General features: G+C 40.2%; 2 protein-coding genes across 3 annotated transcripts; one reads left to right on the top strand and one right to left on the bottom strand.

Annotated features, from left to right (window-relative positions):
- Positions 1-722: 722 nt before the first annotated feature.
- Positions 723-9,299, bottom strand: atp6ap2 (ATPase H+ transporting accessory protein 2). The gene is made up of 9 exons (XM_064327128.1): positions 9,140-9,299; positions 8,103-8,233; positions 7,799-7,927; positions 5,718-5,813; positions 4,958-5,095; positions 4,408-4,461; positions 3,613-3,762; positions 3,172-3,288; positions 723-2,153 (listed from the first exon to the last, which is right to left on the bottom strand). Exons 1-9 carry the CDS (start codon positions 9,189-9,191, stop codon positions 1,959-1,961), a joined length of 1,062 nt encoding a protein of 353 aa, XP_064183198.1. The 5' UTR covers positions 9,192-9,299; the 3' UTR covers positions 723-1,958.
- Positions 9,300-10,347: 1,048 nt separating this feature from the next.
- LOC135250619 (pre-mRNA-splicing factor CWC22 homolog) lies at positions 10,348-15,901 on the top strand. Of its 2 annotated transcripts, none has more exons than XM_064327129.1 (5): positions 10,348-12,532; positions 13,764-13,862; positions 14,136-14,346; positions 14,472-14,628; positions 14,708-15,901. In XM_064327129.1, exons 1-2 carry the CDS (start codon positions 12,241-12,243, stop codon positions 13,802-13,804), a joined length of 333 nt encoding a protein of 110 aa, XP_064183199.1. In that variant the 5' UTR covers positions 10,348-12,240; the 3' UTR covers positions 13,805-13,862; positions 14,136-14,346; positions 14,472-14,628; positions 14,708-15,901. The 2 variants fall into 2 exon arrangements, 1 of the variants encoding a protein (XP_064183199.1); XR_010328957.1 differs by lacking the exon at positions 10,348-12,532 and adding an exon at positions 12,832-13,566.
- The last annotated feature ends 284 nt before the right edge of the window (positions 15,902-16,185 follow it).

The following is a 16,185-nucleotide window of genomic DNA, read 5'->3' as shown; positions in this document are numbered from 1 at the left end:
ATCATTCGTACACCGGCACTAAGCAATTGAACACCTGGCTAATCAGAAACACTTGTGAAGCTATCTGTCCCAAACGCTATGAATACATAGTACCTCCCTGAATTGGATGAACTATGCATAAAATGTGCCGTACTTTCAACGTGGTTGTGGAGTAGAACCAAATGTCCCAAAGACTATGGAGCTCACCATTTCAGCAACCTGAAGGCACTGCACAAGTGATTCAACTACACTACTAAATACTCTATTAAAAGCACAACACATTTGCTCTTTCAGCATGACAGTCATGGTCAGAGTTGCATGCACCATTAAAAAATAGGATTCCAATTCATAAGTATGAATGTGCTTAAGAGGCAAATCACAGTCTGGTCGGAAAAACGTTTTCCCCACACACTGTAAATAATTTTATATTTAATGACTGGTCACAACTTTATATTTCTCGCTCCTAAATGTACAGTCCACATTAAAATGCACCGTCTGATTCATAATCAACATGAAGACAGAAGGCAGTGCAGCTTGGCCAGCTGATTCAGAGGAGCCTTTTTGCATTACATGCTTATTTTCATAGTTCCAACAGTAGTTTGAATAATTTTTTTTTTATTGCCTGGGAAAAATGTATAAAATAGCCTTCAAGCAAACTTGGAATGAAAATGGAAATTAACCATTAAAAAAAACTACTTGCAAGAAATGTCACGCAAAGCAAAATCTCTTCACAAATCTACATCTCATTTCATCAGACATGAATTTTAATTAAATTAACACTTGCATCTTCTTACACAAACATTTACATCATGAGCATAAAGAGTACTTCAAGTTCACACTATGGGCAACTCATGTAAGGAACTACATTTCCCATTATGACAGTGTAAAGTCTAATCACTCCCTCTTGCAGGAGACAACTGAGATGCAGTATGCAAAAAGAGCAGGTATGGAGTTTGGGGGGGGGGGGGGGGGGGCAAAGCCGGAGATATTATTTTTGTCCGTTTTTAACCTTACATGTTTCATTTTGATTTTGCCATGACAGTAGTAGTTCCTTCCATGTGCATACATTAAATACAATAGTCATTTCTATATCAACTTGAGTCTTGCATCACATGGTCACGAAGGTGTCAAAATTAAACAAGATATGAAAAATTACAGATACATGCCATTTTTCTCCCTTACTCAAAGTTAACCGCCCCCCCCCCCCCATGGAACAAACACAATGGACTATTCTGTGTCCTGGCCCAACAGGACACAGCCATGTTAAAAGCGTTTTGGCTCCTTGTACGATCACCCATGTCACTGAACGCAGGAATGAGATGCCTCAAAAGGAATGACAACAAACCTGGGAATGCAGTGCAACTGAGGTCAACAGCCTACTTTTCACAAAATTATGAAACTATGAAACAAGTCAGGTTACAGCATTTTTATGCACAGCAACTGCTTAGTTCTGTATCCATGACAACAGAAATATTTACATTTACCCAGACACACAGACCACACATACACACACACACTTTACAACAGCAGTCTTTCTGGCTGAATCTCAAAAACCAGTTGTAGTTATTCAGATTTGTTGATTTGCCATATACAAACTTCACAATCTTAAAGCTAAAATCAATGTCACAGAAGTTAAATATTATGATTAAGCACACATTTAAATAAAGAAACACATTAAGACCATACCCTACATGGGTGTCAAAGAGGCAGCCTCCATTTTCGTTCGAACTGAGCCGGGACCTCAATGAAAGCTTTAATTCCACATACTCTGACTACACAAGAAACTGAAATAAGGACAACCTACGATGCCAAATCAAGCCATATTTCATCTACAATTTCTGTACAATTAATGGGCCTATAGACTAATGTGCAGAAATGGACACAGTCTGATATTCTGAAAAGAGGCCAATGCAGGCTGCTGGGTAGGGCAGAGGGTGGGTTTAAAGAGACTAAGTGGCAATACAATGGTGCAGGGGCCTTCAGTCCAGACGGATCTTCTGATTGGTCATCCGGTAGATGATGCTGTCATAGCCAGGGTCCATGTTCCACAGGTTGTAGGCAATGGCGATGACAGCCAGGGCCAACGCAATCATCAGCCACAGCACGATGTTGAAGATCACCGCATACTCAAAGTTATAATTGTACGCAAGGTTGTACAGGCTCCCCGAGTTGCCCTTTGAGACACAGGACTGAGAGTTAGCATGCTTTATTTATAGATTTTTTATTATTTTTCCATTGAAATGAGTACACTTTGTGTTTTTTGATATTATTATTAGGTTTCAGTATATTCTTGATTGGCCCAAGTCATGTCCAAAAAGCAGCTTGTATTGTATTGTCTACACAGTTTGTACATGGGAATAGATTACGTTTTTAGAATTTATTCAGCTATAAACATAAAATTAAGATTTATATTGTGCCAGTACTTCTCAGTTCCTAAGCGGTATAAACACTTCCCTCCCAAGGACTCATGTAATAATTTTCCAAGCTATGCCCCTTTTTCCCCGAGCACAGCAGTCTCAGGTTGTAGGTGCCATAGGAAATATTTCCTACCAATTTTGGGTTTTTTTTTTTTTTAATAATTGGACAATATATATGTATACAATTTCTGCAAGTATAATGTTACTCTATAAACTGCACAGGGGATACTTGAAGTGTATTTTCTTGCTTTAGATAATGAACCCCATATGGCCATGCATCAACATTAAAATAGCTAGCAGATAAGTAGATTAAATAGCCAAGGAGATTATATTATTTAGTGTTAATTACCAATTAGCTAGCATTAAATAAGTTATTCATTACCAGTCAACTGGTACATAACCCACATTATTCCCATATCAACATAATTTAAGGTTCTTGACAATGATGCAGTTCCTTTTTCCTCATTGTCAGATGAGTGCTCTAATTTCTTTCTTAAGTGCTTTACGAAAATGAGGGCCCTCAGAGCTCCTCCACTCACAATCCACTGCTCAAGAAAAAAATCATAGGGGGAAAACTGCCCAATTTACCCGTGTTCCTATTCACTGCTCAGCTTTTAGTTCAGGAGACACTCCAAAATAAAGTGTCTAGCAGTCGTTTCTATGAACACCGCAGTCCACAGACAGGAGCTGGAGGATGTGCAAGCAGATGCCTACGTGCCTCGTCTGCCAAATTACCCTCCCCCCTCCCCCTCCCCGCAGGACCACAGGTACTCACCTCCTTGGTCTCCAGGATGGAGCGAGACTTCCTGGTGAGGGGCGCCTCAAAGGTCTTCACCGTCACCACCTCCACCAGCGCGTTACCGCCGTAAATACCGGAGACGTCATCCGCGAACTGCAGCACAGGGAATACAGGACTCCCATCAGATAGCACACGGCCCATTGTGACAGATGCAGCGCAAAGCAGCAAGGCTCAGGCCTCCACAGTAATTGTGCCATAGAGTGCCATGCCATGTCATACACAGACAGCATATCTGAGTGTCACATGGCGTTAGGGAGCGTCACGACACAGAGTCTAACCGAGTGTCAAACTGCGTTACCTCACATCAGAGAACCATTCAGAGCCACGGACATGATAAAGCGTAACGGAAAGTTCTGGAGTGTCGTGAAGCGTCGTGATGCGCTGCGGTGTGTCCTGGCATGCCCCCACCCTCCTCACCTTCTGCAGCACACTGGCCAGGATCTTGGTGGCGTCTGTGAACTGAGGGGAGTCAACGCCATAGTGGCGGCTAATCTCCTCCAGCCCAGCCAGCTCCAGGGAGAAAAGGTCTGGGGAGTGGTCCTTCGCAAGGTGCTTGTGCCTCAGCAGCTGCCGGCATTGCAGGAAACTCATTACATTCAACAGACTTTCCCCCTACGTCTGCTCACGGCCAATGCTAATTACACAGCCGTGATCACAATCTTAATCTCCCACTTTCACACGATCAACAGAGCAAGAAATATATTAGAGTGTAGTTTGTATAAAAGGTGGCCGTATGCATTACATTACAGTACACAATACAGTTTCTTTCTACATATGCCCTTGCAAGGAATGTGTAGATTAGAATTTTGGATAATATGATTCATCAACACAGATTATATTACCCAACTAAATATTTTACAGAATTTCTAACAACCTTCTGTAGAACATTTCTACATCGAAATTTCCACAAAATTTGCAGAAAAGGGGGAAGCAAGGGGGGGAAAACTGTTCCAGTCATTCATCGGTTCTCCAAAACTGGGTCAAAAGAAAGGCTGGAAAACCAAATGTTAATCCCTGCTAAGAGACGGTAGTGAGATTTTGTATATTGGGTTGAGGTACAGTGACTTGTTTGAACCAATCAAAAGGTCTTTTTTTCCACAGCAAAGCACAATGATTGGTTAAACTGTTTCAGTCATTTTCAGGTTTCATGAATCCTCACACCCCCATCACTACCAGACAGTGTTCAGATTGTAGAACTGTGAAGAACCTTACAAGGGCAGCGATGTCATGCAGCACCTGCACCTCAGACAGGAAGAGCAGGTCAGCCTGTAGAGAAAGAGCACCAGGTAAGGACAGAAAGACAGCACCAGGCCAGAGCTCCACCATGCTCTATAATCTGCAGCATGCTGACTGTAAAGCAGCACAGAAACGTCCTTGATGGGCCAAAATTAGTTCAAATGGACCTTTATTCACTTAAAAACGGCGACCTAGAACAGCACTTTGCCAGCCCCTCAGGGACAGAATATGATCTAAACTGCTGTGACTGAATTTAACTGGATTAATCACTTGGCCTAACTGGTACATAATTGTGGCACGTCTCACGAAACTAACAAAAAACTGTATTTTGAAAAGTTATTTCACACCAACCAAGGTTTCACATGCATGTTTCTGCATTCCCAACTTCATCAGCATAGCACATTCTCATAAAACTGCATGGGGATGTGGAAAATCACTGCTAAGAATGCTGGGTGAAATGTCGAACACATTCCCTAGCACTGTGGCATTTTGGCCATTTTTGACACCTTCTCTGGGTCCAGCTCACCTCATTGTTCCTGCTGAGGGAGCTGAGGGGAAGGGAGGTGAGCACAGAGCCGTCCTGGGACAGGCGCCCCCGAATCTGCTGCAAAGTCACAGGAAGGTCCTCAAACACTGTGTTGGCTTTGCCCACCATGTACAGCCTCTGCAGTGAGAGAAGCCACACAAACTCCTTAGAAGTTAAATCAACACCAATATAGTACATTTTACTCTCACATTTGATCCCCCCTGGACTCACATTACCCATTAAAATCAACAGTGAACATTATATTGTGCACAGAGAATGGTAAACAGCAAGCCTGCACCATCAGATTTACACATAGTAATTTAGCAGAGCAACTTATAAAATGCATGCAAAATAGGAAAAGCACAGTAATGATAGAAACACTAGTTTTGAGAATGTCACCATTCTAACTGAATTTTATGGCATTGGAATGATACATAGTTACTATTAAAGCAACTGCTTGACTGTTCCAGAAACAACACTTTCAAACAATCATGATCCTAATTGTACTTCAAATTGTCCCCAACCACACCTGAAATATTCTGCCATTTATCTGCAAATTACAGAATGACCATATTTTCGTTTTAGCAGTTGGTCATCATCTTTGATCATGCAACTTTAATTCTTCAAAAACAGATTGGCCAACTGGCCGACTGGTCATTACAACCACGTAGCTGAATATTACTCTCTCCACTCAGATTCTTCTCCACTGGCGTTACTTTATTTTCCATTTTGTCAGGCCCACGTCTGTAGTATGACCCACCTCCTCACTGGGGGCCAGCTGCAGCACCACAGGGGTGTTGTCTGGAAAGAGTGCATGCATGGTGTTTGCCACACTGTCCAGGGTGAAGGGCACAGGCTGCAAGAAAATTACACAAATCAGGAATTAAGTCTGTGGCAATGTGCAAATACAGGAAGTATGCCTTAGGAGAAAGATGATGTTGCAGTCATTTCCAATAACACAAAATCCTTAGGAGAAACATAACCCCTTTTTGGGCATTTAAATACTGAATACATTAGGTTAGCAGAAACTATGGTATATTCATCAGTGTTTCCCATACAGTTCATTTATTTGGGCAGCCCACCCAAAAATATTTTCCAGTATTTTATTTATTCCCAGCAACACACTATACTTTCGCTGCGCGAGCTGCCCCCCTCCTGCTCATAGCGGCCGCATGTGGAGCATGAACGTAAACATGATTTGGAGGACAGTCGTGTGCCCATATCTGTGCCAGGTAACAAAATAGTTTAAGGTTTTCCAAATTTAGACATTGGTTTGCATTGTTTCTTCAAAAGAAAGTGTCCTCTGCGAAAGACTGCAAAGTAAGACAGCAAATGTCAACAGCTATCGTTTGGTTAGATACCTGGAGTTACCTAATGAAAACACTGAACCTCATGCTTCCGGCAGAGCGGAGTATTGACAAATTCTTCTTTAAAAAAAGAAGGTAGTATAGTAGGAGGGAGAAACCACAGGTAGGTTACCATAAGGTTATTGTTATAGTAACAGTGGTAATGTTAACAGTCAGCTAGCTACTACTTAAATTCAAACCAATAAAAACCATTATGTTGTCTAGAAATCGAGGCAGTTTGGATATCAGGCACCAATTACTTTAAAATCCGTAACTTAAGTTTAGAATTTGTGCGTGGTCATATATAGCGTGAAAAGTGCCGTACAGAATTCATTTTACCGGCGGACAGAGCCATAAAAAAATAAAATATCTCCGCAGTTACATGGGCTTTAATGTGTCGCAAATAAAATAATATAACAATTATCAGCACGATTAGTGTGGTTGTGCTAACGCTAAGTGCTTAGGGAAAGGCAGCAAGTGAGGATTCTGAGAGAAGCAGCAAGCCCAGCTGTGTGTAATGAAAGTTCCAATAAAATACTGTGCCAGTACAGGCAGCCAAACTGAAGCAGAACTTTTTTTCATGACAATGTAGCTTATTTTGTTCACCAGATTTTTCGTTCAGAATGTCTGTGCTGCTGACAGTACAGTACGATGCTTTGCATTCAAAAGGCTATACATGCTAACTGTTCCACCCATGCATATTAGTACCGTATTGCACTATTTACACCTGACATTCTTACTATGTATATTTAAAAGAATTCCACAAGGTGCCAAATTTTAAAATGATTTTGCTTTATTTTGACCACTAGAAAATCTAACCTACCATTTGTGGCAGCACCCTAGCTTTGATCACAAGAATTTGCAATGTCAGATCAGTCTCTGTCTAACCATACTAATACCTATATTTATTGCCAATATCCAAATAAAAAAAATTTGAAGTACCTGAATATTCTGATATCCACTTAAATCTCCACCCTTGTCTATACACATTTCCAATAAATTAGAAAAATAAAAAGGGTGCATTCATATCAAACAATTGTGAGATACCTACATCATGCAGAGTTTAAACAAAACTATCAAGCTTAATCAAGAGGAACTGCTCTTTTGTCGTAACACATTGTGTTCACTTTGTATTTCTATGTATCGTTTTTGTTAACCTGTGGAGACACACAGCCACCTTTAAAAAAACGCAACACTCAAAATCAAGGCTTTACGCCAACATGTTTTCCAAGGAGCCCGTGCTCCTAAATTGAAATTTTTAGAAGCACACTAAAGCATCCAAATTAGTAGATGTGCTACTAAATTATTTTTCATCAATTTTTCATCAATCTTCAGGAGCAGGAGCTCCTAAAATGGGAGCACTGTAGGGCCCCAGAAATCTTGAATTGTAACCTTGTAAACATGCCTGGCTGACAATGTATTAAGCATACCCTATAACTGTGCTGCAAGACAGACAAGGAGAGAATGAGTGGTGAAGGGCGTCTGAGATACTCACGTTCTCCAAGGGGTAGGACGCTACACTCTGGGGCAGGTCAAGGCTGTCCACTCCCCGTACCACCAGCAGGACATTGGCCTGAGGTCGCTGGAACAGGGAGCCCATCTGCATCGCCGGCCAGCCCAGCTCCTGCTCAAGACACATGCACACAAACAGCTCCACACTATTCCGCAGGAGTACACAACAGCTGTCAGAAAACAGTATCAATACACTTCTGCCAGAGCCCTCAAACATCGCTCTAGATGAAAAACAGCGTATGACAAGCTGGCACAACCAATACATCAACATTATTATTATTACGTACATCCTGCACAGAGAATCCCATTGTAAGAGCCACCAGGTCAGGGATCTTCTCCCCAGAAATTGGCCACTGTCCCTCATGGTAGGAGACATACTGGGGTGCCCTCAACACTGTTAGACGGTCCCCAAGGATGCCTGCAATGAAGCCAAAAGTGATTTTTCTCAGACAAATTTCAAACAAACAAGAAGCCTATAAGGGGGAAACCCACATATATAATTTACTCTCCATCAATGGTGGTCGTATTAGTATGTCGTATGTGCGTTTGTGCGCGTCACGGGCCTGTACTGCAAGCAGTCCAACATTCCAAGCAATCCTTTGCTTGTATGGAGGAACTCCGTAACTTACTGCTGCCAATGTCACACAATTGTGTTAACTGAAATGACAAAATGTCGGTTAGGCCTTCGCCGAAAACGTTAACTGTGTCGACGCGTTTCCACATGTTGTACTTTCTTTCTGTAATCAAGAGGAACTATGATTCAGTAACACATGAGACCTTGTAATCACATGATGATTGTCTTTATGACCCGCTGCAGGAGGAAGTGAGCTTTATAGATATAACGTAGCAACAATATAAAAATGCATCGACGCAACCAATGACATGCAAACTCCACTATACTAGTAGTTATCGAATTATGAGACGTAATATAGTGACACATTTTAAGAAATAGCTAGACTTCTCGGCCAACCACTCCCAAAATACATAACCAACTAGCTAACTAGTCAATGCAAAAAACAGTTGCTAGCTATAATTAACGTTAACAAGCTAAAACGTGGAAGGATGTCCTGCCCGTCGTTCTAAATTTCACATTTTAGCTCTACACAGTCATCTAACCAGCGAGCAATACCAAACGTTTGCTATCTTGCTACCTTAAATTATGGGCAAACGCGAAGGTTGTGAGCGCTTCTCTGCCTGTCAGTGACAGTAGCTCAAGCTAGTTCATCGCCATTATCAACCCATCGCACAGGCCAACTTGTTAGCCAATGCTCACTTATCGGACACGGTCCGGATTATCGATGCGAAATTTGATTAATTAACTAACCTGCTGTAAAAGCGGCACAAAAAAAAAGTACCGACGTCAACGAACGATTCATTTTTCTTATGCACAGCGTAGATATTTCCCCTTCAAGCAGAAACCTCGAACAGATCAGCTGACATTCGAGCTGTGATGCATTATGGGTACATATGACGAACAGACACAGACATACGTAGACGCCGCATTGGTCGCTGGATCGTACGTCAACGTCGCCACCATATTAGTCCAGGCAACTTGCCGCCATCTGGCCATAACCGTCAGAAGACTCAGAAGACTGGACTGAAACATGCATTCAGAATATTAAGAAATCATTTGAGTCAGGATAACCTGATTGATTATCAAAGGAAGAGAGCTGTGGCACGGAAAATTATTAAATCATCCGAGAAGAATGCATGGAGGCAATTCTGCTCCTCCATTGGCAGAAGAATAGAATTGGGTGACATTTGGTCAATGATTAAAAAGATGATTGAAAAGAAAATCTGTTAAAATCCCAGTGTTGATAGATGGAGAATATCTGGCAATTACAAATAAGGAAAAGGCTGAACTATTGGGTAAGAAGTTTGCAAGTGTACATAGTGTAAGTCATTTAGATGAGATACATAAACAACGAAAAGATGAAATTTTAAGAGCAAATGCTGATGTAACAAAGAAAAAGGATAGCGATGGATCATCACTTGACATGGACTTTACATTACATGAGTTTAAAATGGCCTTGGAGGGAAGTGGATATCCAGGACAAGACCAATTATGCAATGCTATGTTTAGACAATTACCAGATGAAGTCTTGAAAGTCATATTGAACCTGTTTAATAAGATATGGAGAGAAGGTGTAATGCCTTGTGGTTGGAAAAGTGCTATGATTCTACCTTTTGGTAAGCTTGGCAAAGACCCAGCTAATGCAGGATACTACAGGCCTATAGTGTTGAAATCTCACTTGTGTAAATGGATGGAAATGATAATTGTTAGTAGATATCATACTGTTTAGAACAAAGAGGATTGCTAAGCTCATGTCAAAGTGGATTCCGCAAAGGTAGATCTACGCTAGATGCTTTAGTGAAAGTTAGTAATGAGGCAGAAAAAGAAATTAGTATGAAAGAGGTCATGGCTATAGTGTATTTTGATATTGAGAAAGCTTATGATTCCATGTGGAGAGAAGGACTATTGATTCAAATGCATAAAATGGGTATTGGCGGACATTCCATGTTAAAGTTGGAGATGCTGTTTCAGATGATTTTGATATTGTAAATGGTATTCCACAAGGTAGTGCTATTAGCCCTATTCTGTTTAACATTATGATAAATGATATTTTTATGAATGTTGGTAGAGATATTGGGTCATCGCTTTAAGCAGATGATGGGGCTATATGGAAAAGAGGGGAAAATATTAGACATGTGACTAATAGCATTGAGGGTGCTATATTGAATGTTGAAAGATGGTCATATGACTGGGGATTTAAGATGTCAGTTGCAAAGTCATGCTACATGTTCTTTACCAGAAAGAGAAGGATAAATAATATGCAGCTTAAATTGTATGGGCAATGTATGGAAAGGGTAACAGAGTTCAAATATCTAGGGTTATGGTTTGATGAGAAATGTATATGGAGAACTCATGTTAAACATATTGAAACAAAATGTAGATCAGGTTCTGGTATTGAATGGGGAGCAGATAAACAATCATAACTGGACATCTATAGGGCCTTAATACGATCATGTATTGATTATGGGTGTATGGTGTATGGAGCAGCAGCTAAGAGTGTTTTGGGAAAATTAGACAGAATACAGTTCAGAGCTCTAAGACTTAGTGTTAGTGCAATTAAAACAACTCCTACTAATGCACTACTGGTGGAAACTGACAAATTGCCATTATATTTAAGATGTTCAAAGTTGTCATTGGCGTATTGGGTTAAGTTAAAGGGATCTGGAGTTGAACAACCTACAACAAAGGTGCTGTGTGATTGTTGGGAATATTCACAATTTAAAGGTAAAGAATTTGGTTGGAATATTAATACAACAGCAAAAGAATATGGCTTAAATAGATTAGAATATGGGCCAAATATTGTGTGGGGTAATGTTCCTCCATGGATATTACCAGTGCCCAATGTGGACTTGCAACTTTTGGAGCAGAAGAGAGAATGTATTGAAAGGGAAGTGGATAACATTGGATATTTGGTTCAAGATTATGTGAAGAGGAATTGTTATAACTGTATGCCAGTATTTACTGATGGATCTAAAGATCCAGGGAGTGGATACCTGAGTTTGATGTAGTCATATGCAAAATAATTAATGATAGATTATCTGTATTTACAGCAGAAATAGTTGCAATAGTTGTCGTTTGTTCAGACTCTACTGCAGCTCTTAATAGTTTGAATTCAAAAGAAACAATAAGAGATGATTTATTGGTGGAAATATTTACGATAATGCTAAGAATACAAAGAGTTGGAATTGATGTACAATTTTGTTGGGTTCCTGCTCATGGTGTGGAGGGTAATGAGAAAGCAGATGAGACTGCAAAGAGAGTGTTGAAATTAAATGACGATGAAATAATGAAAGTTCCCTTTGGAAAAGGGGAGGCCAAATCATTAATAAGAAAGGCAGTGAGTGATTTGTGGCAGAAGAAGAGGGACATAGATATCAAAGGGAGACACTATTACAGTATACAGAAACCCATTAACGTGAAGGCTTTCAAAGGGAAGTGCAGAAGAGAGGAAGTGTTTTTTTTCATGGTTAATATTTGGACATATTGGATTAAATTCAACTCTTTATTTAATGACAAAGTGTATTTCAGATAAATGTGATATTTGTAACGTTCCCGAAAATGTTGAGCATGTCATAATGAGATATACTAAATATAATTCAGAGAGGAACACTTTACGTGATAACATATATGAGCTAGAACGGGGATGGAATTTAGAAGGTATTCTAGGGACGGGAGAGAAAATGTGGGAGTGCTGCAAGGCTCCCCTTATTTTCCTTAAAGATACAGGATTATATCGTAAAATATAGTTTTTCTAAAAAAATGTGATCTGATGTAAAGCCCTGATTTTACACACTCCGGTACAGTAGGTGGCGGTATGCACCTATACATGTTGGTTTACGATCCGCCATTAAATGAAGAAGAAGAAGAAGAAGAAGAAGAAGAAGAAGACGAAGAAGAAGAAGAAGAAGAAGAAGAAGAAGAAGAAGAAGAAGAAGAAGAAGAAGAAGAAGAGGAAAGGAAAGGAAAGGAAAGGAAAGGAAAGGAAAGGAAAGGAAAGGAAAGGAAAAGGAAAGGAAAGGAAAGGAAAGGAAAGGAAAGGAAAGGAAAAGAAAAGGAAAAGAAAAAAGATGCCTGACTCGAAGCTTGGGGCTGTACAATCCGTCGCACAATCCAAACCAGATCTCGGGGAATTACCTTTCACAGGTAAGACTGAACAATTGTATTTGGCCATCATTATAACATTATGTTGAGAGCTAACTAGTTGAGTAGCATGTTCCTGCAGTAGCGGAGGCTGCAGTTTCAGGACCACATTTCCAGGAACCTGGAGTAGGACAATGCCACCTACTACTATAGCTAAAATTACCAACGATTTTTTAAAAAGCTGGCTGTTTGAATAACGTTAGCTAACTGTCTTTACCGAGCATGTTAGCTAGCTGAGTTAGCTAGCTAGATATATAATGTAGAGTTCAAGTACAATTTTTAAAAACTAACATTAGCTGTTTGGATAATTCACTTAATCCTGCAAGGTAGACTATCTTGAAGTCAGTGTCTTGTTCTCCTGCATTTTCTCTCCCGCTCAAAACCCATTTTAACTGTGCGGTAACGTTGTCATAAAAATTTTCCCGACCGTGAAAACTGCCTGACTTTTTTACATTTTGGACAGGTCGGGAAAAATGTTATGACAGCGTTAGCTAGGTTAGTACTACATAGATAACGTTACCGGTAATGTTATGTCATTAATGTGTTAGAGTGATGTATTTTCTAGATTACCGCAAAAAGAGCTATGCTTTTACTAATAACTAGTTGGCCACCAGAGTCAGACTTAATAGCTAACGTTAGCGATAACGCTAGCTAGCTATGAAAGCTGAGACTTATAAGAAATCATATAAACTAAATTGCCCATAATCGAGATTTTCATCTATACTGGCGTTTTTCTCCAAATCGACTTTTTATGACAAGCTTCTCGTTTCGGCTGAGCGACAGACATGCTATGAATCTGATTGCAAGTAGTTGGCTAGCTAACTTTTCTCAGACTGAAGGTTTCCCAAAGAGAAAGAGTTGAGGAGGCAGTGGGAAGTAGTTGTAAGAAGGGAAGGCTTTTACGCCAGTGAGTCGTCCCTGCTCTGCAGTGAGCACTTCAAGCCGGAGGACTTTGACAGGACAGGACAGATCATCCTGTCAGGATTACAGATGGAACTAAACCATCTGTCTTCAGTTTCCCGACTCATCTCAAAAGAGTAGGTGTATCACAAGGCTATAAGCATTTGATAGCTAGTCAGTGTCACACTGCTGAAAATGTTTTTTGGGGGGTTTTTTTTGTTTGTTTGTTCTCTCTGAATGTTTAGGAATAAATGATGTATTGTGTATGTATTACACTGTGAGATACTTAAACCAGTTCAAGTTGTTTTTAAGTATTTATTTTCTTCCACTTTAGCCAGTGGTAACCAGGACAATGCAAGCCTCAAGGAAGGCTGAAGAGAGCCTATCAGCAGACTGTTCTCTTCATTTCCAAGAGACTGAACCTCTGCCTAATGTGAGTATTTACTAGCTGTGCTCTCTCTCTCTCTGCCACTCTTTTCAGACACACTCACGTATGCACATGCACACATTGAAACATGCTGGTGTTGAATATGCTTCACACACACACACACTCAAACCCACGGTGCTGGCAGTGGGATTGAGGGGTGATGAGATTAAGAATGCAGGCCAGTTGATAGTACATTGTACTAGCTATGCACCAAACAGCTGTGACTGAGGGATGTGATATAAACATTACTCAAAACATTTCCATCCTTCTTTCTACTAGGACCACTACTATGCATTGCCTGCATCTGTCACTGGTCAAAAGGCCAGACTCAGTGAAGCCTCGGGTAGGGTGTAGAGTCTGGAGCGAGAGATGAGGAACGCAAAGGACCGAGAAAGGAGGGCAAAGAACACAATGCATGATCTTCTGGAGGATCTGAGGGGGAAGAATCTCATAAATGAAGAGCTGAAAGAAAGGCTTGATTTCTACTCAGGTAAAATGAAAATAAAACTTTGAACTTTATGTGTATCTTATGTTTACACTTTCCCATCTTTGTTAGGCTTCCTAGTTATTATTTCAAGGGCACTTACTAATTAGTCTGTGCTAACTGAATTTCAGAGTTTCTTCCATAGAGCTCCTGTCAAAACCGGACCACAAGTACACAAAAGACCAGAGGGAGTTTGCCCTCACTCTCCACCTACATGGTCCAAAAGCATATAGCTATCTGAGAGAGTCTCTCCATCTTAACCTCCCACATCCACATACATTGCAGAAGGTATTCTTCATGTCATTTGATTGCACTTTAAAAAAATACTGGTTCAAATACAATAAATAGCTACTTTTCCATTTTACAGTTCTGTGGATGCCAAGCCTGGCCTCAACATGATGATGTTGGACATGTTGAAAAGAAGACGAGAGGACGACCCTGCTAAATGTGGATGTGTGACTCATGTTGGATGCCATGGCTATCAAAAAACATGTCCAGTACAGTCCTCATACCCAGAAAATGTCTGGATTTGTGGACATGGGGGATGGAGTGAATGAGACGGATGTTGCCACTGAGGCTCTTGTTTTTATGGTGGTTGGACTACAAGGCCATTGGAAGGCTTCAATTGCCTACTACCTGACCAAGTCTCTTAAATTACACGGTGGCAACTCACCAAAAAAGCTGTGCAGAACAGTTTTGTTCCAAGGGTTTTAGCCATACACATATATATATGTAGACGCCGCAGTGGCCGCTGGACCGTACGTCAACGTCGCTGCCATATTGTTAATGAAATTTTGATACGTCAGTCCGTTTCCAATATACAAAGGCCAAAAGGTGGCGCTACACAAGGACGTTTACATTTTAGCCTGTATGTCAGGAATTCTTAAAATTAATTGCCTCATGACAAAATTTAATCTGAGAAAATAAACGGTTTGATGTATCTTAGTATCTAAAGAATTGTAACTTTCTTTTATAACTTTCGGTAAGCATGGTCTGTAGATGTTTCACACTGAATTTCAGAAGAATCTGACAAACGGTCTCGGATGAGATGATAAAAGTAGGTATTTCGGACAGTGTGAATAGGCAGGAAGACTAAGGTGTACGACATCACAATTGTTAGATATTTGTTAATAGTTATAATTCATTACCTTTATTATTCATATTTTTCTTAAGAAATGTTTACGTTGCTTGGAGCCTTGGCAATACAACAGTTTGAGTGCGTGAATTCGGTAGGTCCGATCAAGAATGCTCCGTGGTGCTGCGGGTTGACCCCACATCATGACATCCTGGAGGTCACCAGTTTTAATCCCTACATATGCTTGGCTTTCTGAACAATTTTTTTTTTTTTTTTAGAAAAGCATATGATTTTTTCAAATATCGTCAATTACCAATTTTGTTGCTCCTTTTAAAAAAAAATTGCATTCGTGTTTTTGTGCCTCATTCCCTTTGTGTTTCAATTGTGTGTTTCACAATAGGCAAAATTTGTCTTTATATTTTGAAATTAAATATGGCATGTGAAAAAGTATTTTTGTCTTGGTAAAATAAATAGACATACATAGTCTTTTTTGCTTAGAAAGGTTCCTAACTGAGTGAAATGACCCAGAAGTATCTAAGTGGTAGCCATGATAAGAGCTGTTCGATTTCTCTAAATGCTAAGGAAAGGTGGTTCAGTGCTTGATTGTCTTTTGCGAAAGAAAAGGAGATAATGCCATCCCACAATTCCTTACGGCAGCAACATTTAAACCGAAGCACCATTTGGCCGTTCACGAAAACAAACGATCAACATGACTGAGTTGTGTGGTGGTTCTTAAGCTATTATATGCATAGATTATGTTTTTAATTAAA

This window comes from Anguilla rostrata, chromosome 3 (assembly GCF_018555375.3).
Source record: "Anguilla rostrata isolate EN2019 chromosome 3, ASM1855537v3, whole genome shotgun sequence".
Lineage (NCBI taxonomy): Eukaryota > Metazoa > Chordata > Actinopteri > Anguilliformes > Anguillidae > Anguilla > Anguilla rostrata.
The sequence above is the reverse complement of the archived record's forward strand: the minus strand, read 5'-3'. Positions and strand labels throughout refer to the sequence as shown.